The 27,446-nt window shown below is 33.7% G+C and overlaps 1 protein-coding gene and 1 long non-coding RNA gene across 7 annotated transcripts in view; one reads left to right on the top strand and one right to left on the bottom strand.

Annotated features, from left to right (window-relative positions):
• The first annotated feature begins 2,021 nt into the window (after positions 1 to 2,021).
• Positions 2,022 to 27,446, top strand: part of LOC112743168 (actin-related protein 2/3 complex subunit 2B) — a 39,823-nt gene continuing 14,398 nt past the window's right edge. For 2 of the 6 annotated variants that reach the window (XM_072219110.1, XM_029291891.2), the window contains exons 1-4: positions 2,022 to 2,139; positions 2,254 to 2,347; positions 3,412 to 3,478; positions 3,759 to 3,966. In XM_072219110.1, coding sequence (XP_072075211.1) covers positions 2,289 to 2,347; positions 3,412 to 3,478; positions 3,759 to 3,966 — 334 coding nt within the window. In that variant the 5' untranslated portion in view covers positions 2,022 to 2,139; positions 2,254 to 2,288. The other 4 variants (XM_072219118.1, XM_025792382.3, XM_072219089.1 and 1 more) reach the window with 3 other exon arrangements.
• Positions 3,179 to 3,894, bottom strand: LOC112743192 (uncharacterized). Its single transcript, XR_003171931.3, has 2 exons — positions 3,757 to 3,894; positions 3,179 to 3,525 (listed from the first exon to the last, which is right to left on the bottom strand). It is a non-coding gene; the product is annotated as an uncharacterized lncRNA (long non-coding RNA).

The following is a 27,446-nucleotide window of genomic DNA, read 5'->3' as shown; positions in this document are numbered from 1 at the left end:
GAATATTCTTGAAATCACAGAAAAACACACAAACTCATAGTAAAGTCCAGAAATATGATTTTTGCATAAAAACTAATAAAAATATACTAAAAAGTGACTAAAGCATACTAAAAACTACATGAAAATACCACCAAAAAGCATATAAAATATCCGCTCATCATCATTATCCTCAGATTCATTATCACCTGAAAAATCTGACCTCTCTTTATCATCATCCTCCAACATATCATTTTTAGGCTTCTGTCACCACCTTGGGCTTCTTACCCACCTTGGCCTAAGCAGATGATTGGGCCTTGTGCAGCATAATTGGACCAGGCCCAACAGTCCCTGCAGTGGGTGCAGCAGCCTCACCACCATCTATCTCTTCAAATTTCTCAATGGTGCAGCCTTTTCTAGCAATAACACCATCTTTGTGAACAACAAAAAGCTCCACCATATTGTCCCTCATTCAAATTCTAGCCATGTCCATTGCATCCTTGTCTGTGTGAAGCATCCTCAGTCCTACATATGTTTCATCTTTTGGAGAATTATACCACATTGCAGCGATGTTCTCTGCCACATATCCCTGTTCGACCACATTAATCAACAACAACAAAAATGCATAAATGCAATCACTAGGTCAAAATAAAAACTTCCAAAACAAAACAAGAAACGAATATGAAACTATAAAACAAAACAATCACATATCAACATGCATCATTACAAATCAACATGCATTAAGATAAAAACCAAATGGGTTGAGGAGATTTGATAAAGGAATACCTGATACGATCTTCTTCTGGAAAGGAAGGGTTTCAAACTAACTGCTTTTGTGAACCTTTAACGTTACTGAAGGACAATGTCATTTCTCTAGCTGCGAATCGCAACCCTTGAGTGACGACCGATAGGGTTTGTGGGATTTTTTTATCGTTTCGTGCTTCACAAGAAGAAGAAGAAGAATCAGGGTAAGTATGCGTTCTATCCAAAGGCGAGAACCATTACACGTCTATTAACCCCTGTCCCCTCTCCTTTGCCACGTCGGACACGCCGTTAAGTTTTTCACACCCACTTAACGGTAGGACCTGATTGATGCAAATCAAAACTATTTTGGATTTAAATAGAACACTTTAAACGTTAGGGACTAAAACAGAATTCACCTCAAACGTAGGGGACCAAATTAGTACTTTACCCGATTCGAATTATATAAATTAATTAAGACAATAACAAACATATATCGAATTTTATTTTTTAAATCGGTAAAAATTATATTTTTAATACTATTTTATTATTTTAAAAATTATATTTTTATACCTACAAAAATTAAATTTTTTATAATTACAAGTACTCGTATTTCGTTTATAGTGTAAATGAAATAATTTTGAACGACTGTAAACGAAAAATATGTGGAGTACATCAACTTCCACATATTACGTAACATGTGTCTAGAAATTTTCACATATTACACTGTAAACGAAATACGTTTAAAATTATTTCGTTTACATTATAAACAGAATAAATAATACGATGTAATTTTGTAAAAACGCTGCAAATTGTTCATATCCGTAAATAATATATTTATTTCATTTATATAAAAAAAATTCCCAGAAAGTCTTCCTATTATATATATGACAGCATGATTAACATTTATGATAAGTTGTTATACTATGTCCAATAGTCTATTGAGACTCGAGCATCACGAACTTATTAACTAAGGTATACATGTAAAATTTATATTTGTTTTATCCATTTCTTTTAACAATGAAAAAACATTTTATATTAGAATAATCAAATTATTTACAGCAAAATAATCAATTTTTTTATTAAATACTAAAGTTAGAATATATTTTCTTTCAAAAGTAATATTTTTGTATTAAGTTAGGATTAAATGATACTGACATAATTAAAATAAATCTTATATTGTTAAATATTTTTTTTATCTAAATAATATTTTATAAAATCCATCGTTAAATGATTGAATATATGGTTCTTACGTGGCTTTATCCAATTCAAATTATATATAACCTTTGTATACCAAAAGATACATATCATCAACGTAGGATAGAGTGAAGCATAAGGGAAAGGGAAAATGACAAATTAGAGAAAGGAAAGGAGAAAAGAAATGTGAGTGGAAGAGTGTGGCTAAGTGGATTTGCTTCAAAGGTTACCAAACATGATTATATGCACTGAACGTAAATTTTACTTAAAGTTCATACAACCGATTAAAGAGTCTCACATTCTACAATTGTTTCTTCACTTTTAACATTCTCACAACAGAAGAAGAAGAAGAGAGTCTTATCACTCATCAGAAAATGACATGCATAGAGAGAGCGTCCCCTGCTTTGAATCAGATCCTGCTCAAACTATACAGGTAACAAGAATTTAATATATGGATTTTAATTAATTAGGTATAGAGAAACTAACAATTTCCATTTGCTTAAAATGCTCCTCGTTCTCGTTCTTTAATTATTTATCATTACATTATTTTTCAAATTCAGCTTATTATGGGTGTAAAATTGAAATTGAATTTAAGTAGTGAGAAGAAAGTAAAAGTAAATGTTTCAATTTAGTTTCTGAAGTTCTAATGGTATTATTATCGTCCGCGAAATTGAATTTCGGATATTACAGTGGTTCTTCGACCTTTTCCGACAGTAATTTGACAAATGGAGTGATGAGCTAACACTCCCTTATTTCGTTAGAAAATAGTAAAACGATGCACGTGGTAAATGTTAGTGGTTACTATGAGAATAAAATCGCACATTTTAATAAGTGGATGGTGCATACCAAAAAGTGAAGGAATAAACATCGGCAAAATATGGAGGGAGAGAAACGAAAATACGAATGATGGCAAAGTTAAAGTGAGAGGAAAAATCATGCGTACGGTGGAACAATCATCACACCAAACATTGATTTACCACCAGTTATGATGGAAGTAAGTGTCATTATTCAAAACAAAAGCTGTGATTTGGGGTGGAAACTACTGATATCGAAAACTAATTCTTTAAAGATAATCACTAATCTTTGGGTAAAATAAGTAGCAGCAAAAACTGTTCAGATATAATTTCGTGTTTTAAGAAAAACTGATTGTAAAGGATTAGAAAAAAAACTCATTATCTAATTTCTAGGCGCGCCGGGGGGAAGATTAGTGTTTAGATAAGAAAGAAACGAAAGAAAGAGGAAGGAGCAAGAGATGATTCCAGTGGATAACAATGTATTATTTTATTTTAGAACACTTGAATCTCACTCTTAGCTAATTCAGCTAACATACACTTATAACCAATCCTATGTTTTCAAATACTAAATTTCATTTAATAAAAGTATTCAATTATCTAGCTAAACTAGAAATTTCATATTTCATCCCACATAAAAAAAAAATAAAGAAAATGATCTCTTTTTGAGATATAGCATCTAAGAGATTTCTCTATCTAATGACAGTGCTGAGAAGCCCATGGAGATTGATCATCACTTGTATGAATTTGGGTCAGCGGAGTATCATATTCTGGTAAAATTCTCACCATACTCTGTTTGAACGATATGAGCACTATTCACCTTAAGTATAGAAAAAATAAATTCAGTTAATATTTAATCAATTTTTTCTTTTATTTGGTTGATTTTTGACTAAGAAAACTTAGCCCCCTGCAAGTGCTTTTTACTTTCAGGTTTCACAAGTTTATTTTGTTCTTAAAGTTAGATCTTCAGCTTTTTCAGATTCTAAAGACTAAATCAACGTTTACAAAAAAAGAATAACCAAAAATTTGAGTATTTGTGTACTATGCTTACAGTCTGAAGCCTCTGATCCACGAGTAGCTTTTTTGTCAATATCAACTGCACCTCTTTGCCCTGGAGTCCTTGCCACAAATGAGCTTTCTTCCTATACAATTGAAATGATAAAGGCACTTTGTCCTGCTGTTGTGGAAATTGCTGAATCTAGACGAGAAGGATATCAACTTACTCTCAAGCTGAATCTCACTAAGATTCCACGTGGCAAAGGTTAGCAACTACCCTTCAATTTCACGTTATTTACTATGTTATCCGGAAACTGGTACATAAATAGGATATATAATTTCATAAAATACACTAAAAATAAGTAAATTTTATCCGATTCTTTTTAAAATAATATATAACTTAACACAAAAAAAAAAAAATTAAAAACTTCTTTTTTTAAATCAGCTACCTTAAGTTTTTCTATAATGATCTCCAATTTTTTTGTCGTTGTGCCTTCCAAAATCGTATCTAAGATCGTTTATCCTATCTAATAATTAACTTAAATGCACCTTGGTAGGTGAACTCATAAAGTCCACATTCTTATCTAGTTTTCTATTATCTCTTTTAACAATGATATATTATTCTTTTTATCATTTCATCTAGTAAGCTTAAAATTTTAGCATGAATAGTTAGATTCATTTAAAAATTTAAAAGTTCACCAAATTTATAATTTGGTAAAAATATTTAAAAAAAAGACAAATAAAATAAAATAAAATAAAATGATATCCAAAGCATTCAACTTATTATGGTGGGTAGTGAGCAATTATAATGAGGAGTGATAACGTTATTTAAGTAACAAGAATGCTGAAGTGTTTTTCTTTTTTTTTTTCCTGAAAGAATGATTCAAAAAAATTGGTTTAATATTTTAAAAAATTAGATAATTATCTATTATAAATAATAATTTAATTACAAAATAATTTTATTATAGTTAAAATATTAACTCTAATTAAATTGAACTAACTTAAGTGATATGTATAGTTAATTGTGATAACATATAACTAGAAATTAACACATTACAAAAAATAAATTATATATCATTTTTAAAAGAATTAGATAAAATTTACCTAAAAAATATGTGAATTTAAATATTTTAGTGGACATTAATGGATACTAAAATGTAATTGTTACCTATTTATTATTATAGAACCTTCTATCACTACAACATTTTTAGGTTGAGGCAACATTTAAAAAATGTTGCCTAAAAGCTGATAAAAGGTTGTTTTTGATCTACGGCAACGCTTTTGGATCTAAGGCAACGTTTTTGGACGGCGTTGCATATGTAGCTGTTGCCTTAGATCAAGGCAACACATTTTTGTTTTAAAAGTGTTGCTTTTGAAAGCAACACTTATCAAGTGTTGTCTTTGGTTGAAAAACAACAACACTTCAAAGGTGTGTTTGAGACAACACTTTTTCAGTGTTGTCTTTTCTCTTCTATTTTGGCCACTACTAAAAAGTGTTGCCTATTTGCAATAAAATGCAACCCTTTTACATGTTGCTTATAAATTTGAATTTACAATACTTTGAAGTGTTGTCTATTAGTTATGAATATGCAACCTTTTAAAGCATTGCCTTTTCTTTTGGATATACAACCTATACAAGTGTTGTTTTTTCTTTTAGATATGCAACCATACAAGTGTTGTCTAATATTCAAAATATGCAACTAATAAAAGGGTTGCCTTTTTGATAAAAATAAAAGTTATTTTTGTAATAAAAATACACACAAATAAAATTTACAATAAATTTTTTTGTTCATACATGTGTAATTATTTTATTTAATAAATAAATTTATGCACAATAGAAAAATTTATAAAAGAGACAAAATAACTAATAATAAAATTATAATTAAAATAGATATTAAAAGGTTTAATTAGTATTTCAAATACATGTTTATCAATAATTCTCAATAAAATAATAAAATTCTTGTCTAACAATAATTTTCATAACAAAATAGTAATTAATATTTATCAAAAAAATATCAATTTAATTACATATTTTATATCCATGCTTGACTTGTCCCATATGCTAAATCTGTAAATAATACACAATAAAAAGGTATAGTGTTATTCATGTACCCAATATAGATGAGTATGTAGTACTAGTGAGAGAGTTATACCCTATTGTTGATGCATTGATGTTATCCCTTTGAAGTGTGAAGCATACTTGAGCATGATCTGTTTCTTTAGAGGGAGCTGAATCTACTAGGATGGACAATGAAAACAAACAAGCTTTCTTAAACTCTAGTTAAAGTTGTCTTGTAATATCTAATATCTAAAATACAAGCACTTTAATGATACAAAAATTATGTCAAATTCATCAGACTTTTCTTTCCTTTTCATTTAATTTCGAATGGCATCAATCAACACTCTTAGTCCATATGAATGCTACAAATGGCAAAACCGTGTGGCCAACGTGCAAAGGATAAGATTGCTTTGTACATTGACAAGTGTAAATTAACCGTTAGTGGGAATGCCTTCAATTTTCAAACACATCAACAAGCTCCATCATGTAAATCTTAGGTATAGCTGTATAGGTGCATACAACACATGCATGTTAAGTGATTATTTCAACAGTAGTTCTAATATCAGATGCTACTTAGCTATAAGTCAATCTCTATTTAATTTCTCATAATATATACTTCACTTGACAAGTGTATATATAGTAAATGTAAACAGATTGATATCAAATCATTTGATAATTTATGTATAGGAAATATAATTCTACAGTATCACCAAACCATGGGCTAAAATCTGTTGGAACTTGGTGAGAGGAAAGAGTGTGAATGAAAGAGTTGAAAGTTGAAACCATAGTAAATATTTAATATGTTTAATAAGTGTTCTAATAAGACTTGAAATTTAAAAAATATGCAAAAACCAGCACTCCCAGAATTAATTAAAACAAACACAACTAGAAAATGAATTAATACAGACAGATTTACAGACAGATTTGGTCTTTATTATAGACGGATTTTTGGTTACCGACGAAATTACCGACAGATTTTGTTCCTCTGTAAAAGCCTCATCGGAAATTATTTACCGACGGATTTTTTTCCGTCGGAAAGTTACTGACGGATTTTTACCAGTTACCGACGGATTTTCCCTCTATAAATTCTCCATCTATTTCCCAAAGGCGACAAACTTTCCGACGGATTTTCCGTCTGTAATTATAGACGGATTTTCTGACAAATTTTCCGTCTGTAATTACAGACAGATTTTCAGACGGATTTTTTGTCTGTAATTACAGACGAATTTTCAGAGAGATTTTTTGTCTGTAATTTTCGACAGATTTTTCGTCGGTAATTACAGACGGATTTTCCAAACTTTGAATACAGACGGAAAATCCGTCTGTAAACCCATCAGTAAGGTAATTTTTTTTAGATTTTTCATTGCAAAATATACCTTTCTTCATACAAAATAAATATAAATTTAATAAATAAATTTTTTATCTAATTTGTATTTGAATATTTATAATATTTCAAAAAATAAATAAATTTATTGTATTATCAAACTAAAAGAAAAATACTATAAACAAGGAAGCCAATATAATTCAAAAAATAAACAAAGTGTATTGATACATCAACTATAATAATAAATAACAACTATACATCGACAAAATGTATTGATACATCAACTATAATTCAAAACATAAACTAAGTGTATTGTTCTTATAGCATCATATAAATTTTGAATGCCAGCATCAGCTAAGAAACCACCAAAGAGGCCAAAGAAGATTGAGAGTTCCCATAAAATTGGTAAACATTGTAGCAGATTTAGCTGATGGAAGATTCAAAGTTTCAACCAAGAATGTGACCAATTTCATAGATATTCCCATAACACATTGCTAGTTCAGTTCCTGCATAGTAAAAAAAAAGTATGTAATATTAGAATTCAAATTATGACTCAAATTTTTATCTCTGACTTGTAAAGTTCTCCAAAATAAAATAGGCAGTGCTCCAACGGGACAGGTCTTTTTGTTGTCCTGGTGATAAAATTGATCATTATAATAGGAAAAACCACAAGAGATTCAAGATAGTCAAGGGAATTTAAAACTTCTATTTTATGTTCAGCGTGGATTTCAAGTTTGTATCTATGCTGTCAAATAAATAACAAAAGCTACTTAAATCTATTCTCATCGTTCATATTATATAAACAACAATAATAATAACAACCAAGCCTTACACCACCTAAGTGTGATCAACGATATCTACGGTTAAACCATTTAAATCTAAATATTTGATGTACATGATATATCTTATATAATATTAATAACAAAATCAAAACCAAAACCTATATTTCATGGATTAAGTGATGCTCCGGATAAAAGGAAAATATATGGAATTGGAGATGTACAGTGTTACAAATTAAATAAAACCGCAAGTTAAAGAGGAAATCCAAATATTGATTTGCACACTGTAATTACTAATTCATTCATACGGTAAAAATTTCAACCAAGGTAGATCAAATATTGATTTAATATGATTATTGAGCACATCCGCCGCCCATATCTGAGATCTATATATTGTTGTTGGCATGCTCTCACACATTTCCAGAAAAAAGGTAATGTTAGAAATAAAGGTCCTACATGTTGAATAGAATTTTCAACTACTAAATGGCCCTCAAGACCATAACAGAGATTTACTACTTACCTTGTGACACGGATCTCTTTTTGTTTTGTCCTACCAATCCAATCCGCAAATTCAATAGTATTAGGTACCTGCAAGGAAATGAAAAAAATAGCTTTGCAGAATAGTACAATGCAAAAGGAAAAAAGTTAATTACCTCAACTTCCTTCATCCAAGAAGTAGCCTTCTGAACCTGCTCACTCTCCCAACCTTTGATGACAGCATCTTCTCTCTTGAATCTATTGTTAATCTTTGCAATCTTGTTCTGCATGCTGATATCTTTGCATTAACCTCCTCCTTCTTCACTCTTTGCACTGAAACCTCTGCAACTACTTAAACAATCAATAAGGGAATATTCACATAAAGATAAGTTCTTAAAGGAGTCAAAGTTTACCGCATACTGTTAAGATACTACATTTCATAAAATTAAAATGAATCTCATATCATTAATTTTACTTTACAAATATAATTATTACTCCATCAATTTTATCTAAATGTATGTAAAGATAATTAGTGAAGCTTATTTCTTGTTTCTTATCAAGATTTCTCTCCAGTCTCTATAATTAGTGAAGCTTATTTCTTGTTTCTTATCGAGATTTCCTTCCAAGCCATCCTGCAAAACAATATAATTTATACTTGTAATATGCTTTACTTGTAATATGCTTTAATCTTATCTCTTAACAACTATTTTTGAATTTGTGCAACCATATAATAATAGGACACACCTTTTTCCTTAGATGGCTTTTTCTTGTGGCCTCTCTGTTTTGAGCCAAACGTCTCAATGTCTGATAGCAAAAGTAATATAGAAAAAAAATAAATGTAAAAGAAGTTAACATAGCTTCAATAATACAGAAACTATATTATAAAAAAAAATCAATAATCAATTAAATGAGTGCCGGTCATGTTTATATTCATGCAATTCCTCGTTCAAGTTAATGAAAACAAAGTCAAGAGTTTGTTTTCATATTTCAATGTTTTCTAATTCTAGGATTTTGTGCAGTATAAGTAAATGAAATTATTAGCAATAGCATGTGAGGATTGCTGGAAAACATGTAGCTAAAGTAGAAGAAGCATACTAAATTCAAAAAGCTACAGATTAATAGGAAAATGAAATAGGGAGGAAGAATTGGGATCGTTGACCTCGAAAGTGAAATTGCGTTGTTTAGAAGGATCTCCTCCCTGTGAATGTGTAAGAGACAGCAACATTACAACAATTTTGGTGTGGTGTTGGATCAGTGGAATCAAATCATGTTTTAACTGCAGTAAGCATATTATAGATCCAAAGTTACCAATCTACAGAGAAACAAAAAATGGAAAAATCATGGAGCAAAGTTCGACTTGGAATAGATTAAAAAAAATATTGTGGAATTGGGGAAAGAAAAAAATGAATCCAAGAACAAAGTGTGAAATTAGAAATTGATACAGATATAGTTACAGGTACAAATCTTTGATGTAATCACCCTATAAAATTAAAAAGCAAAACAGAAGGAAAAGAGAAGATATTAGTGCTGAATCAGGAACATGGTGATGAAAGTGATTTGTAATCGTCAAACGAACTTAAATATAGCAAAGCCCCAACTCAGAAATTAAATATAGCAAAAGAAAAAAATTCATTACCTCTTGATCTTCTATTATTCTGTTCCTTCTTAAGTTTTCTATTAGAATAAATGAAATCCTCAATTACCTATGAATTATTATAGGAACAAAAGGAACTAAATTAAATCAAGTTGTCCCATCATAGTGTGATACCTCACTTTCCATTATGCAACCTGAAATTATGTAGAGTAATAGTGAATTCAATTAAATAAATGACATTATGACCATCGTTTAAACTATATATTTTGAGAAAGCAATCCAAATATCATCATCACCTACACAACTGAATGAGCACTTCCAGGTTCCAACATCAATTAACATGAAAGCAATTCTGTATTGAATAAATGGCAGAGAGTAGAAAAGGTTACACAGACTTTTGGAATGCGAAAAAGCAAAAAAAAAAGAAACTTGGATTTGGAAAAGTATTATCCAAGGAAGAGACTTCCTTAAGAGGAATGGAAAATGGTGCATTGGAGAGGGGAACAACATGGACATATGAGAGGACAATTGGGTCATGGGAAGAAGCGAAAAGCTAAGAGGATAACATATCTGAAGATAAATAGAGTTAGGTGATTGCTGGTTACTAATATTTTGATAACAGAAATTGCAAATACTGCGCATAGAAAATCAAGAGACCACTAGAAATAAAATTAGTTAGACACTTACTTGTGACTGAGTTGTTTATAGCATGAATCAAGAGCCATAAGATAGCAAGTTTGAGAAAGTTTTCCATTAACAACCTACAAGAGAAATTATAAAGAGTATTATTGCAATGGATATTCTTAGATGCTCAGTCAAATGCCAAATTCCGTGACGGCTAGTCTTAGCTACACTCTGGAACTGCTCCAAATTATCAAGGGCTAGCTGCCTATCTTTTTTGTCCCACCTGCTTCTTTTTTCTATCCTATCAAGTCCTTGCTGGAAGTTCCATAAGAGAAAATGTTCAGGTGGATTGCATTTTGTAGGGAAATGTGAATAGTACAAGCAAATAGGAAGTGAATCAATTTACATACAGTAACATAAAAGAAGGAAAATAGGAAGTTAATCAAGATGAATTCACTCCTGAAGTAGTATTAGTGGACTAAGAAAATGCAAAAAAAAGTCAAAATATAATAGATCTGAGCTTCCTAGCTTCAATTTGTGGAGCTAAAATTTAAAATAGTTATCAGGTAATTTTTCACATGAAAGGGGAACTAAAAAAATATAAAAAAAAACACTCAGTTTCTCACAATTAATTCACTAGATACCTGATTAGTGACACTGCTGCAGAAATATGCTTGGACTCTTTCTCATTTACAGCCTCATGAATCCTCTTCATATGCTCTATAGCTGATCCAACGGTACTTACACTAAAGATATAAAAATAAGACACTAAGAATTTTGCTAAAAGAGGATTGATCAAGAAACCATGGGCAAGCCACTAACCTTTAGAGTGTTTTTTTATATAAAAAACTTCTAGCAAGAGTCGTATGGTTCAGTAACGTTAACATTATTAAAAGAAGATTACTAACACTAATTTGAGTAATTAATTAATAAGGTGGTATAGTTAGTAGAATACACTTGAAGCAGAAAAACATTGGAACTGGGAAGGGATTTAATTAAATAAATGATAAAATGACAAAGTCATTAGTTCTATATATGAACCAACTTGAAACAAAACCATTGACAAGCACTAGCAGAAGTAGAGATGTTGCATCTTTATTTTTAATTCATAAGATTATTAGCTCTCATCTCACAAACTCTGCATCAGAACATAGTTTCCACACCTTATACCTTATAAGATGAAAAAGGTAAGGCTGAGTAGTAGTACAGAGTAAAGAAAACTAAAAAAGAATAATTAAAAAATGATGTGAGCAAGGAAGGGTATACGTAGTACCAAAACACCATTGCCAAATGTGTCATTCCAAATCAATATCCCGTTTCTGTGGCTTTTCATCAAACAGCTTACATGCATCATTCGAAATGCTTTGATTAAATAAAAAATTTATCACAACAACTAAATAAATCACAAAATCAAAAGCAAACCCTAGCTTAATCCAAATCGAAAAAGAAATCAAGCAGTAATTAAACTAACCGGAAGAAAATATGGTAGAAAATTCAAATACTCACTATCGATGTTGGGTTTGAAGAGAAGAAAAAGTCACTGAAGAAGGATTAAAATTTATACTCATAAAAGTAGAGTTAGGTTTACCGAGAGTGATTATTGATGACGACGAAGTGATGGAAGTCCCAAAGGTGTTGATGATGGAAGAATGCGGTAGATGACTGTGGTTATGGAACAGCGTTGATGGAAGAATGCGGCGCTGAGGAGAAAGATGTGAAGTGTGAATGGAGTGTGAAACTCGTTTGGAGTGTGTGGACTGTGGAGCTCGAGGGGATAGAAGTAGAGTTTAGGTTTAAGTCAATCTTTCCGACGAAAAATTTTAAATTACAGACAGATTTTCCGTCTGTAATAATTTAATAAAAGGCAGCGTCTTTGTCCATTTAATTACAGACGAAAAATCCGTCTGTAACCATTTCTCACGAAAAAAATTAATTTTTCCGATAAAATTACTAACGGATTCTATTTTCCGTCTGTAATTTATGTTAATTTATTTTTTTATTTTCCGACAAAAAATCCCTCTGAAATTCTGTCTGTATTTCCGTGGGATAAAATCCGTCAGAAATATCCATCTGTAATAACTAGTTTTCTAGTAGTGAAAAGCATGCATTAAGTCTCAAAAACCAAAGCATGCATTAAGTCTCAAAAACCAAAGCATGCATTAAATCTCAAACTATCTGCACAGAAACGAAATTACAATCCACCAAATCAATTATTTGAACAAAACCGGCTCAGAAGTACAATGGCATGCCTAAACAACCAAGAATCAATGAGCAGGAACATCCAGAAGCTCTGTTGTGCAATGCAAACTTCATCAATCACTAATCAAAGACCACAAGACACCATTTAACCCCAAATGACAAAATATGCAAGAAAAAAACAACTTGAAAAGCAATCCCAGCTAAAAAAGAGAAGAAATGTGAACCACTTGAAACTCAACTCCCAAATTTCTTAAGGAGGGAGGGAGTACCTTTTTCACCAGCATCACTGTCTTTACGCTTGAGAATCTTTCTCACATCTTTCCTTGTTAAAAAGTTAAACATTGTCCTTTAGCAGAGAGGGAAGCTGAGTGTGGTGCTTGAAAGTTGCAAGCAAACCCTAGAAAGTTAGACCTATAGTATTACTGGTTAAATACTTCAGCTAATTTCGCTATATTGCTCAAACAAGAAGACCAAATACTAAAACCTAGATAACCTTTTCCATGATGACGAGAAGCTGGCATCCTTGGAAGAACACAGCTTTATATAATAGTTCAGATCTGCTCATCTTTGATGGCTGATCAACACAGCGGCTTGAACTCCTCTTTCTCCTAATAATAGATTCATCTTCTTGTTCCTTAGATTCTTTGAAGAGTGGCAACAATTCAAGTGAAGCAGTATTAGTAGTGTTAGTACTATTAGGCCTTTGATCCATTGAGCTTTTAGAAGATGTCAAAGAACTTTAAATTTCAAGTGAGCACATGGTTCCTCTATTCTGTTTCCTCTGCCCACAGCTCCAACTGAACCCTCCTCTTGTTTCTGTTAGTTCTGAAATCGGAGGAGATCCCGGGCTGCCATTGTTGATCATTCCTACAAGTGTTTCTTGTGCCTTGTGTAGTACTGGTTGCAAGTACTTCCCTTGTGCTTCAATCTTAAGCTGCAAATGTCTCTGCACCTAAAAAATTATTATCCATATTGATCTTTAACATATCCTTGTTATGCTTCAATTTTAATTTAGCTATCTACCTCAATTTGCTCATAAAGTTTCTTCTGCACTTCCATTTGTATTTGGAGAGCCTCAGCAATTTTCATGCTTCTGTTGAACAAAACATTTGATCAATAAAATTTTTTATACCAATCACAAAAGCATTCAACTAGTTTGATCAATTTTCTAACTATTATAATTATTACTCAGTCATCTCATTATATGTTCCAATACTTTCTTCCCTACTGCTACAAGGACCTTTACTGTTGTTCATTTATCTGCAATCTACACCAACGGAGAAAAATGATCATTCATCAGAACAAGTTATAATAACTGAGAAACCATAACCAAGTTACCTTCATGTTTGTTGTTGCTAGAACAGATTTCAAGTTGTGGTTGGCTTTTCACAAGTCTATATTTCTGCAATGACCAGAAAAACACAGAAAATATGTTGGTAAAAGAAAAGAAGTCCATGATATTTAGAATGAGTGAAAGCAAGAAGAATAAAGGGAAATGCCTGTAAATGGCTCTTGAGATGAATTTGCAAATATTGTAGCTATGAAAGCAAACGTACAAAATTTGCAAAAAGAGAGAAGCAGAAAAAAAGAAGTGAACGTAATTGGAAGCATGGCGAAAAACTTAGCGCCAACTCAATTGAACTGAAAGAATTCCCAGCCAACTCCAACACCTACAATAACAATGAATCCACTGTTAACTTTCCAAATTGAGATTCCACCAACAATAATTAAATTCTAAGCCCTAAAATTGCCATCATTTAGTGATTAAATTAGAGGCAGATAAATATATCATAACAATAAAACATTGTAGTAATTTTACAGGACCAGAATTAATTAAGCAGTAATTTCTCATTAAAGAAGAAAAAATTGTAGAACCAAAATTTCTCATCAACTTCAGCCATAAGAAAATAGAACAGAGCAAGGAGCCTATGATGCACCTTGTGGAAAGTACACTGTGACCTTGTGGAAAGGACACAACTCAGCTTCCAAGAACTGGTAAAGAAACAACAGGACCAGCACATGCATGCCAAAGTTCTGAATCCAAAACGCGCTTTTCTTCTGTAACCAAAGGCTTTGAAGAAAAGTAATAAATAAAGTTAATTTTGTTTAGATAGTTTAAGATCTATTATTTATTCAAAAACTTGTTTTCACAAACTATTTTGGAAATGACATTAAGTTTAATTGTAGGTATTAATAGATAAAGTCATTTAGTTGAAAAATACCAAAGTAAATAGATATTCAGAGTCAAGATCTGGAAAATTGTAGGTATTAATAAAGTTAATTGTGAAAGTAAAAGAATTGAGTGAAATAAAGGTAAAGACAAAAAAAGACAACTAAGAGGAAGAGTGCAGAACACAAGAAGCATGTGAAGATGGCTAACTTTACCACCTTCAACCATGGAAGTGGAACCCAACACCCAGGTGGCTTAAACTGAATCCCCGTGCAGTCTCTCTTTTCTCCTGTAACCATATAATTATATACACAAAATTCTCAACAACCAAAGTCCATCAAGATCTAAAAGAGAATAGCATTTCACCCCTTAACACTGGTATGCAACAATAACTAGTTCCAAAAACGTGGAGAATAGAAAGGGAGATGAACAAGGAAGAATATGCAAACAAGAATGTATACATAACATACCTTCCAGGGGTGGAGGACAAAAATTAGCTGAAGAAAGCTTCATTTTCAGCAACATTTCAAAACTAGAAAAAATCAAGCCAATCCCACACAGTCAATTACTAAAAACAAAAGCTCTTTAAGTAAACCCATTAAGTAGGAAAAAAATCCTTACAAGAAGAACCTCAGACCACAGAAAAATCCTTTTCTTCTCTCCCTTCCCGCTGCAAAATCTCATTCTTCTTACCTTTATAATTACCTTTACATCCATTAAGCAAGGCTAATAACAATTCATTCTTCCCTAAAATCCTTTTACTATTTACCAAATAATAATGCAAATTTTTAATTACCTGTATATCACGAAATTCAGATTCTTCAACAATCAATTTGGATGTTATTTCCACTAGAATGTTTGTACTTCTCCTCATATTTCTTGCTTAACAACTCTGCCTGTAAAATAGCAGCAACTGAGAGTTTATTCTCTAATTTCTTAAACTTAAAATTAAATGACATATTTAAAGACAAAAGGAACATACCTCACATTTATCTGCAGATGGCCTTACTATAATCTAATTGAGTTACATGAAATTTCTGAAACATTAAGGAAAAGAAAAACAAGGTCACATTTCTCACTATTTTTGCATAAGTAGCTACTTCTCCCAATTTAGAATACGGAAGAGTGGAGCAAAACTCAGCGCAAGAGAACGAAGAACAAGGTGCGAGCAAAAGAATATAGCAGAGTAGAGCAAACCTCGGCGCGAGCAGAAGAACATGGTGGAGCAAAGCAGAACTCGACGCGAGGAGAAGAACACGGCGAAGTAGAGCAGAACTCGGTAGAGCAGAGAGAAACGCAGAATGCGCACTGTAACACCCTACCATACACAGTCTTATGCTTAAGTCATAATTCAGAGATGGCAAGGTATTACAACCTCTAAAATAAAAATTTAGTACGTATAATAGTATGAATGATTGATTATAACTAGGAGCCTTTGTAGAAAAAAGGGGTAAACAAAAACCGCAACTCGAAAGCGTAACACTCCGATCGATAACGTAACAAACAAGGATAACCAACGCGTGATTATATATTTACAGAGGAGTGTCAAAAACAGGAATATCAAGACTCAAGATCCGGATGCGAAGATAACCGGTCCGAGCATAACAATATATACATATGATAAAAATAAGGAAAACCCCAAGGAAACCCAAAGGGACACAAATACATAAAACATATTCTCCAAAATCTCCCATAAGAGGAGTCATCACAGTTTGTATTATTTAATGGAGATAAAAGTATCTAAGCAAAACATATAAACCAAAACATAGCCCCGAGAACAAAGGATCTTCGCAAATCTAGAAGTCTCCAGCATGCCTCAGCGAGAAACCTCACGTCCTGCATCTGAAAACCACAAAATCCGCATGGGTGAGAACCAGAGGTCCCCAGCATGGTAACAGCTTCCACATATATAATACATAATAATAGAGGAAAGCCGAAAGCAATCCTAGAACTTCCTCCAGATAATATCAAAGCTTATAAACAAGCTAAACCATATAAGGGTATCTGACTAAAGATTCTTCAGTCTAACTAATACTTCCCTTTCCAATTCCTTCAGACCTCCCAACCACCAACAGGAGTATAATGTAGCAAACACAGTTATATCAAACAAGGAATATACAAATAGGAGCAATTAAGGCATTTAGACGATTAGCAAGTAATATGCAGTCAAACAGGCAATCTCAAACAATTCACATAGTATGCATATGATGAATGCATGTCCCTAGTGGCTGATGATATCATCTGTCGGTTATAGAGCCAACCCGACATGTCTTGGTAGCTAACCATTGGACTGTCCCTCTGTCACGCATCCCCAACTCGAGTTATACTCATTATAAACTTGATCATAATCATGATCCATATCCATCACCCTCACTGGTGAATATTTACGGGGGCGAGCTCATCCGGGTCTTTCACAGTGCCCGGCCACACTTATGACATAGGGTCAACAGAGTATCAAGTCTCAACCTGGAGCACGTGGTGGCTAGCCACTGCTACTACCCAAGGAAACTCGTATCTCAGATAGTGGAAGTGCAAATCACAATTTATCAATAATTCAGCATAAACATGCATGAATTCTCATCCATGGATCAACATCCATATCAGCCATTCCGGCTCACGGTTAAATCCATAACCAGCCAATATTCATAGCATACACAGCCATTCCGGCTCACGGTTAAATCCATAACCAGCCAATATTCATAGCATACACAGCTATTCCGGCTCATGGTTAAATCCATAACCAGCCAATATTCATAGCATACACAGCCATTCCGGCTCACGGTTCAATCCAGAACCAGCCAATATTCATAGCATACACAGCTATTCCGGCTCACGGTTCGATCCAGAACCAGCCAATATTCATAAACAATTACGGCTCTTCGGCCAATGGCATACAAGCACTTCCACCACCATCCTCCACATCTCACATAATCATCAATGATCCTCATTGATCATTCATTTTTCCCTTGCTTCACTCGCAAGTTACCTCATTCACTAGCCCCTTTTTAATAGCTAGGCATGTCATAATGATTTAAGATATAAGTGGTGAGATCGGAGGCTTAGAAGTATGAAGTTTGGCTTTTAAAACTCAAAAATCAACTTTGGGATGAAAACAGGTCCGCGCGTACGCGCACTCCACGCGCACGCGTGGATGGCCTCAAAAACTTCATCGACGCGCAAGCATCATGCACGCTAACGCGTGGATTAAAACTTTGCCAATCGACGCGTACGCGTCAACCACGCGTACGCGTCAACCACGCGTACGCGTGGGTGTTCTCGTGCCCCAGGCACAACACTGACACAGTTCTGGCATAACTCTCTGGAAATGGCTGGGCATTGGGTGCAGCACCATCGGTGCGCCCGCGCACATCACGCTCACGCGTGGATGGCATTTTCCGGAAGAACGGCGCGCACGCGCCAAGTGCGCCCACGCGCAAGGGGTCATTCTGCTAAAAATTTTCTAAGTTAAAAGCTGCAGAATTCACCAATTTAAACCCCAATCTTCCAACGGACATAACTTTCTCATTTTAAATCATTTTTCACCCGTTCTTCGAACGGCATGGACATCCCGGATCCAATTTCATTTCTAAATAGATTTGGCACAAAACAGAGATCCGTAGTCCAAGTTATGTCCCACCAAAGTATGCCCAAAAACCATATTTTTCATAAAAACCACAAAGTGCCATTTGCAAACAAGCCATTTCCAACTCTTTTCAAAATCAATCAAAACATGCCATTTTCATCCCTTTTCTTTGAAATCAATCAAAACATATCAATTTCAATATCAAGCCTCCTCAACTCACACATTGACACATTACCACAATATACAAAATCACTATCTCATCATTCTAACCCACTTCACCCAAGTGGCTCAAACTCAAATATATTGACATATCATATACTCTTACTCATGCCAATTCTCAACAACACCAATTCCAATAAATCATCATTGTACACAATCAATATCATACTCACCATCAACATGGTCCAACCCACAATTCAACCATAACCAAACATCAAGCATATATCACAACATGCATATTTCTCATACATCATACCATCAAGGCATCATTAATCATCATCACATATATGACCACATCATATATATCAATAATTCAACAACATCAACAATTTAATGCCTATCTTAGGGCCTCTAGCCTAAGTATTTCCTACCACATTACATATTAGATACGGGAAACCGAAACCATATCTTAGCCGATTTTCCCAAGCTCCACCGGAGCACTTCCAATCACTTATCCACAAGCTTTCAAGGCCTCAACACCTCCAAGAACAGATTTTTCACCACCAAACCCTTTTCAAGCTTTTCAAAGTCACCAATCAAGCTCTAATATCCACACATACACATCCTAAGCCACAACCATCATACCCATACACAACATCTCAAAATCCAAACATCATAAAACAACAAAATACACTAGGGTTAGGAACCTTACCACACCCAAGGTCCAAGGAGACAAGATTAATCTTCCCCTTCAAGAGAGTTGGGTCCTATAACATCAAAGAACCCAAAATCTCAATATTTCACCCATGAAACTCGAAAATAAGGGCTGAGATTTCGAACAGAAACTTGTGGCTTACCTCAAGATTGATTGTATGGGTTTTGTAGACTTCTCCGCGGTGAACGCGTGGCCGCAAACGGAGCGGCAATCGGAGCTCTAGATCAAAAGTTATGATGGTTTGAAGATCAACCAAGGGAGAGAACTTGAGAGAGTGTTCTTCCTCCCTTTCTCTCAAATTTCAGCTTGTGTGTGTAACAAATGAGGAGAGAGAGTGCTGAAAACTAGGGTTTTGGTTAAGTTATGTTGGGCCAAGGGCCCACTTTGGGTCCAATTGGCCCGGTTTGGCCCGTTCGGTCCAATCTTGGTCCGAATTATATAAAATTGGTACCAAAATTCTCGTCTCAATCTCCTCTATCATATTTAACCATAAAAATCACATTTTGGGCTTTCTAGAATAAATTCTCATTTATGGGTTAATTAGCCGTTAATTAACCGGGTTTTACACGCACATCAGTGTTGTGAAATTGGAAAAATTGTGTTAGGGTTGGGGTTAGGGATTTAGGTTATTCATGATTTTGATTCTGAACGCCATCCAAGCGTTCGTCTGGGAGAGATCGAAGACCAACGCGCCTCCACAATCAACCATGAAACTCACACGCGCCGTCCGAACAAGCCTCCATGGAGCTGGCGCATCCACTCGAAAGAACCTTCCAAGATGAACTCGAAGGCTCGATCCCTAACGGTGGTGAAGAAATCGCTGAATTCGGTAACAAATGAGGTAAATCAAAGCGAGCCACAACATGAACAAAGCATATGAGATCGAATTTCGCTCCTCAAACCACAGTAACAACAGCAGCAGCAAAAAGAGAAAATAACAACAAGGACAACACAGAAGAAGAAGGAAGAGTATCACGATTTAGTAACAGGAGTGAACCAGGTGATGAATGTATGCTGTTCTTCTTAAAATATTTAGAGGGACGCGTAAAATTTTAAAAGAAAATATTGAATTATTTTAGGCAACGATTATAATGAGAAGTCTGTTAAAAATTTAAAAGCATCTTTCATAAAGGGTAATATATGAAAACCATAAGCGTTGCTTGATTAATTTACTAAAGTAATGCTTTTTACATGTTTTCTAATTGATCAAAGAGAACGCTTATGACACGTTAGTTAATAAAGAGTTACAATAGCCTTATTCTTTTGCAATAAATTTTAAAAGTTGTTTTTGATTATTATAGACAATATTTTTTAAGTGTTGTCTGTACTACATGTTGCAATAGCTCAAAAATATTGTAATGTATATAAGAAAATTTATATTTTCAAATATATATATATATATATATATATATATATATATATATATATATATATATATATATATAAGAGTATTTAAAAATAAGCGCAACTCACACCACACCGAGAGACAAGAAATATATTATATTTCAAATACTTTATTTTTAGTTGTCCAATAATCTTATTTCATTGTCATTATAGACAAGAAAGATATTATACACATAAATATAGTCTTTTACATATATTGGTTACCAATAAGATAAGTATTAGCAAAATTGTATTACTTATCTTATTCAAATTGTAAAAGAAATATATCTATACTTATTTGGTTTACAATGACAACCAAATAAATAATAAAGTACAAAAATGTGATCCTTCACTTCATGCCTAAATTAGTAATAATGCAGCCATGTATAACTCGTGTATTTTGTAAAATTTTATCGCACAAAACTTTATGCAATAGTCATAGATCAGGAATGGTGAGACATTATGATGTTTGAAAACAAAATACATACATATATTTAAAATACATATATTTAAAAGATAATAATATAGCTAGGAGCTTATAAAAAAAATAACAACACAAAAATTGTATTACATTTGAAACGTTGAAGAATAACAAGTGTCGACATATAAAAAAGAGCGAAACATATAAATATATACATAGGATTTAAAAGGAGATACATATCAATACTAGTCTCAACCTACGAAGACAAAACCGGCTAAATAGTATAATACATCCTAAAAAAATACAAAATACAGCTTGTTCCTCTATAATCAACCTCTAAGAGGGATATACAATTACAATGTACAAAAGTGGAGAACAATAACATCTAAAGCAAAATGAAAATTTCAAAAGACAATATTCACTTCCAAGAGAAAACCAACACACTCAACAAGGTGCATCACGTGATGTATCTGTAAAATAAACAATTACCAAAACGGGTGAGAATTAAAAGGTTTCCAGTGGGGTAATAATTCCAAATAGAGATTATGTCAAAAGACATGAACCCGCTAGACAATCCTATACTCAAAACAACCCAAAATTCAAGCCTAGGGTTCTTCTAAACCAAACAGGATAATCAAAATTTAAAACTCAACTAATTAATGATCTTAGATTTTCAATTCCCCTCAATACAAGTCATTAGTCTTCTCATTATCTCAATGATTTTAATAGTAGTAGCAAACACAAGTAGGAAAATCAACCACAAACAAAAACAAATACATCAAATAGAGCAAATAACAGTTAAGTAGAAAATTAATCACATAGGCAAACCAAATACAATAAACAAACTCAAATAATGTCACATAAATTTAGATGATGCATGCCTGTCCTACTATCCATGAGCTCACGTGTCGGTTATTACGCCAAACCCAACACAAAATCTGGTTGACACCATGGATCGGTATCTCGGTGCGCATTACAGGAGGAATTATCAATCATGATACCATTAACTCAACGGAGAATGTCGTCTCACCTTCTCCCAGAGTTATAAACGTGTCAAACAACAGAGGTTGTCGTCTTACATCAATGGAGAGTGTCGTTTCACCTTTCATCTGAGAGAATATAGGCATTACGTATCGTCGTCCCCACGTCATACCGCAACCACGAAACAAGCAGGATGAAACCTCCGTTCTTACCCGGTGCTAGGGGTGCACATGGGGTCAGGTGAAGCTAGGTTTGCCGTGACCCGAATCTGACCCTAAATAATGACTGGGTCTATTTATGAGACCCTTATCCGGCCTTAGACCCAATGAAATCGTGTTACTTTCGGGCCACACTTAAGCCGGGTCTAGACCGGGTGAAGCCCGGATCTTAATCAACTTTATCACGACATCACCAAAAATTAGATTCTACATCTTTTGAACCTCTAAATTTTGGAAAATAATTATTCCATAACATTGCAACATTCACATAATAATAATTTAGAATCTAATAATAATAATAATTTAAAATTTAATAATAATAATTATGTCAATTACACACTAAACATTAAAAGTTGAAAAGACAATTAAAATAAAGTTAACACCCAACACAAGATTAACATAATAATAATAATAATAATAATAATAATAATAATAATAATAATAATAATAATAATAATAATAATAATTTATAGTGTCATATATACCAACAATAACAACAAAATATTAAGTAGCAAACAACTACAGAATAAAATTCATTTGATTCGTAGCTTGCTCTCAAGGTTGTGAACTTGATTCTTGTTGTGTGGATGTGTTAGTAACATCTGCAAAATATAAAAATTAGTCTCTCAAGATTATCATATAAATTAAATTAAATAATGAAAAAAATAAAGACATCATAAATTAAATATACCATTAACAATCTTGCCACTTGACGAACGGATATTTGTGTAGTCTAGAATTCACAAATAAGTTCTCGTTGAAAGTATAGCTTCTAAACCAACAAGAATCCTTTCGTATAAAAGTTTGGTTATCACTTAAGAAAACCCAATAAAAATAATAACCAAAGTATTTAAACATCGGGTCGTCTCTCAAGGAATTGCAGGGAAGTGTATTTATTATTGGTTATGCGTTTTCTGGGAAATTTGGAGTTTGGGCAATGGGCACATAAAGCCTTGACTAGGAGAAGATTAATCTGAAGTTCTATCCTTGTTGGATATTCCCAAGTGTAATGGTAAGAGGTTGCTATTCTACTTGGTTATCCTTTACTGATTAAAGGAAAGTCAAGTAAGTTGGGAGCCAACTTCTATTCACAAGTCCTAATCCTCTCCCTTGGGAAGGGTTAGTGTTAGTAACTAGAAAGTTGGCCAACAACTTCCAATTACCAATTAACTCTTAAGTATTCCAACTCAAGGGTCTCAAATATTAATCTAACTCCAACGTCAAGTTGAGAGCCTACTCCATTGACATGGATGCCAATTTTGCATACATGTGAAGGGAATAGAAAGAAGACATGGCAATTAAACAAATAATAAAATTAAATGGAAAAATACTTCTTGCATTAATAAATCTTAAAAACAATCCAATTGTAATTCTGAACAGAGATTAAGGATATGAAAGAGCAAGGGAAAAAGGAAACAAACTAGAATGATAAAAAATTCAACGGAGGTAGTAACTCTGTTAATATCCAACTCAAAAGCATAAAATCTTAAATCCTAAAACCTAGAGAGAGGAGAGAGCCTATCTCTCTAGAAAACTACATCTAAAACCTAAAATTGTGTAAATGAGAAGTTGTGATCGATGAATGACTGGATTTCCCCACTCTGTAGCCTTTAATATGTATTTTCTGGGTCGAAAATTGGGTCAAAAATAGCCCAGAAATTGCCCTCAACGATTTTTGATACGTTCAGCACGGCGTTCTGTCACGCGTATGCGTCGTCCACGCGTACACGTGGATTGAACTTTCGCTAGGTCACGCGTAGGCGTGCTTTGCGCGTGCGCGTCCCTAAACGTCAGATCAACTTTGGCAAATTATATATCGTTGCGAAGTCCCGAATGTTAGCTTTCCAACACAACTAAAACCGCCTCATTTGGACCTTTGTAGCTCAAGTTATGGTCGATTTAGTACGAAGAGGTCAGGCTGGACAGGTCAGCAATTCCTTCAGTTTCTTCTATTGCTTCCACTTTTGCATGCTTCCTTTCCATCCTCTAAGCCATTCCTGCCCTATAAACCTTGAAAACACTTAACACACATATCAAGGCATCGAATGGTAATAAGGGATAATTAAACATAGCAAAATTAAGGCCAAAGAAGCATGTTTTCAATCATAGCACAAAATCAGGAAGGAAAATGTAAAACATGCTATTTCTATGAATAAGTGTGAGAATAGTGGATAAAATCCACTCAATGAAGTACAAATTGTACCATGAAATAGTGGTGCATCAAATCTCTCCACACTTAAACATTAGCATGTCCTCATGCAAAGCTCAAGAGAAGCTATAAGAGTGAAGAAGAATGGTAGAAAGTATGAGATGCAACCTATAAATGCAACTATGTGCTAAGATATTTCTATCTACTTGGTTAAAAGAAATAAGCTCTTCAAGACAAACATAAATCAGATTTCACTAATTCAAATTATACAATAAAAGACAAGTAAACTTGTAAGAAGATAGCTCATGAAAACAGTGAACATAGAATTAAGCATTGAACCCTCACAAGAAGTGTATATGCACTCTAATCTCTCAAGTGTCTAGGGTCAATCACTCTACTCTTCTCTAATCATGCTTTCTAAAACTTTGTTCTTCATCTAACCAATCAAAAAGTATTTAGTATACCAATGCAAACATCATGAGGTCTTTTCAAGGTTATAATGGGACTAAGGTAAGGGTGAGGATATATGTATGGCCATGTGAGCTAAAATATGAATCTTTGATTAACCTAAGCTCTCACCTAACACACATACACACTCTATGTAACTCTAAAATCTTGCCTAGCTAACCAAAATTCCCACTTTTGCATTACATACTCATGTATCAACTTTTCTTCAATTTTATCACATATGCATTGATCATTTATTAAACTTAACATTGGGGTAAATTTGTCCCCTTATTCACTTGTTTACTTAATTATTTGAATATTTTTGGTTTTTCTCTTTTCCTTTTTTTTTAAAGCAAACATAACATATCAATGCACATGAGTTTTTAATTTTTCTGGTCTCACATGAGTAGGTACCCAAATTCCCAATATTTTGTTAATAAAACACTGTATACTTTCATCAACCCAAGTTTCCATAGTTTCCCACACTTAATTGACACACAATCTCTAACTTAAGCTAACCAAAGATTCATTTGGGGTAATTAATTATTTTTCTGCTTAAGACTAGTGATGTGGTAAAATATAGAACAAACGGGGATTAAAAGGCTCAAGGTGGCAAACAAAGGTGATTGAAAGGGTAGGCTATTTGGGATAAGTGAGCTAACAACAAATGATGGTCTCAATCATATGCAAGCATGTAAATACACTAAACAATGGACATATAGAATGAAAAAATATAGATTACAATCATAGAGAAGAAAATACACAAGAACAAAAATTTATGGCTAAATAATGTAACCATATAATTAAGCTCAAGTCTCATAGGTTGTGTGTTCTTAGCTATAAACTATGTTCCAAATACAAGCTTCAAACAAGTTTAACACAAATTTTTAATTTAAATTAGTGAAAAATTGTAAAAAGGGTCTTGAAAAGAAACTCATTACTTTAACCAAGCAATGGTAAAATATGCACAAAAATCAAACAAACATGCAATCAAACATGCAAATGCAACAATGAACTACAAAGAAAATTAAACAATGGTGTTGAAAAGAAGGTAACTAACCCCTGGAAGTTGGTATCGACCTCCCCACACTTAAAGCTTGCATCATCATCGGTGCATGCTAAGATGTGCAAGTGGACGGGTAGCTCCAACTGACGCTTGTAGATGGAGGCGCCTTAGCTGGAGGTCTCTTGGTTCCACTCCTTGCTGGTGTCTTGTCAGTGCCCTTCTCTTTTCCTTTCTTGGTACCAATGCCTAAGGAAGAAGAAAAAGGAAGAGTGTGAAATATAGATAACTAAGACTGGAAGGGAGAAAATTCCAAGTGATAATGAATGCCAAAGAAAAGATAATGGCTTAAATACATGGTAGCTACAACATGTAGGTAAGACATCAATTTAGATCATGTAGGCAATTCAGAATAATAAGATGCAGGAGGGTAAAAACATACAAGTAACAGGCATGAGAAGCATAACTTAAGCATCAAGTAATAAATGTTCCAAACTAAAGAGCACTTGTTATGATGACAATTGTGAATGATAACCCCAAATACATGTGGAGTGCAATGTGAGAATAAAAATGAAAAGAATGAGTCCAAATATATATGAGAGCCAAACTTAAATGTCAATTGTCAAATCAATCCTTATAATATCCACAGGTTCAAAATAATAAAATAGTACCCAAATAAAATTCCAATACCAGCATAAAAATGCATGAGAAGAACTCATAGATAACTAAGGTAACATGAAATAAATAAATGCAATAATGGAAAGAAGGGGGACAGAGTAGATGGGGGGAAGAAAAGAAGGGGCAACGAGAGAAGAAAGGAGAAGGGAATGAAAAACGGGGTATGATGTGCGCGTGGGCATCACGCGTACGCGTGAAGACTGAGTTGGCCGTTCGATGCGTAAGCATCGCCAACACGTACTCGTGGGTGTTCTGGAAGCAAAAGTACGTGCACACGTCAGGGACGCGTACGCGTGGGTGAGGTTGTGCCTCTAGCATAGTACCAGCCCTGGACCATCACAACTCTCTGTTCAGCACGCTTTTACGCCGATTTTTCATGCGCACGCATACGCGTCGCAGACGCTTATGCATGGGTTGAACGTTTTTCAGGGGACGCATACGCGTGAGGCATGCGTACGCGTGAGGCACGCGTACGCGTGGGGTGGCTTGTGCGCCACGCATTCCTCCCGCGCGTCTCTCACGTAACTCTCTGTTCAGGTGTGCATACACAAACGACGCGTGCGCGTCGTAGGCGCTTGCGCGTCGATCTCCCCCGTTTTTTGTTTATATATATATATAATGCAAAATGCAGAATACAGAATGTAGATGATTATACAGAAATTATGAGTGAATATTGTGAAAAACAAAAGAAAATAAAACTAGGAATGAAAAGGGACAATTATACCATGGTGGGATGTCTCCCACCTAGCACTTTTAGTTAAAGTCCTTAAGTTGGACATTCG

This window comes from Arachis hypogaea, chromosome 2 (genome assembly GCF_003086295.3).
Source record: "Arachis hypogaea cultivar Tifrunner chromosome 2, arahy.Tifrunner.gnm2.J5K5, whole genome shotgun sequence".
Lineage (NCBI taxonomy): Eukaryota > Viridiplantae > Streptophyta > Magnoliopsida > Fabales > Fabaceae > Arachis > Arachis hypogaea.
The sequence above is the reverse complement of the archived record's forward strand: the minus strand, read 5'-3'. Positions and strand labels throughout refer to the sequence as shown.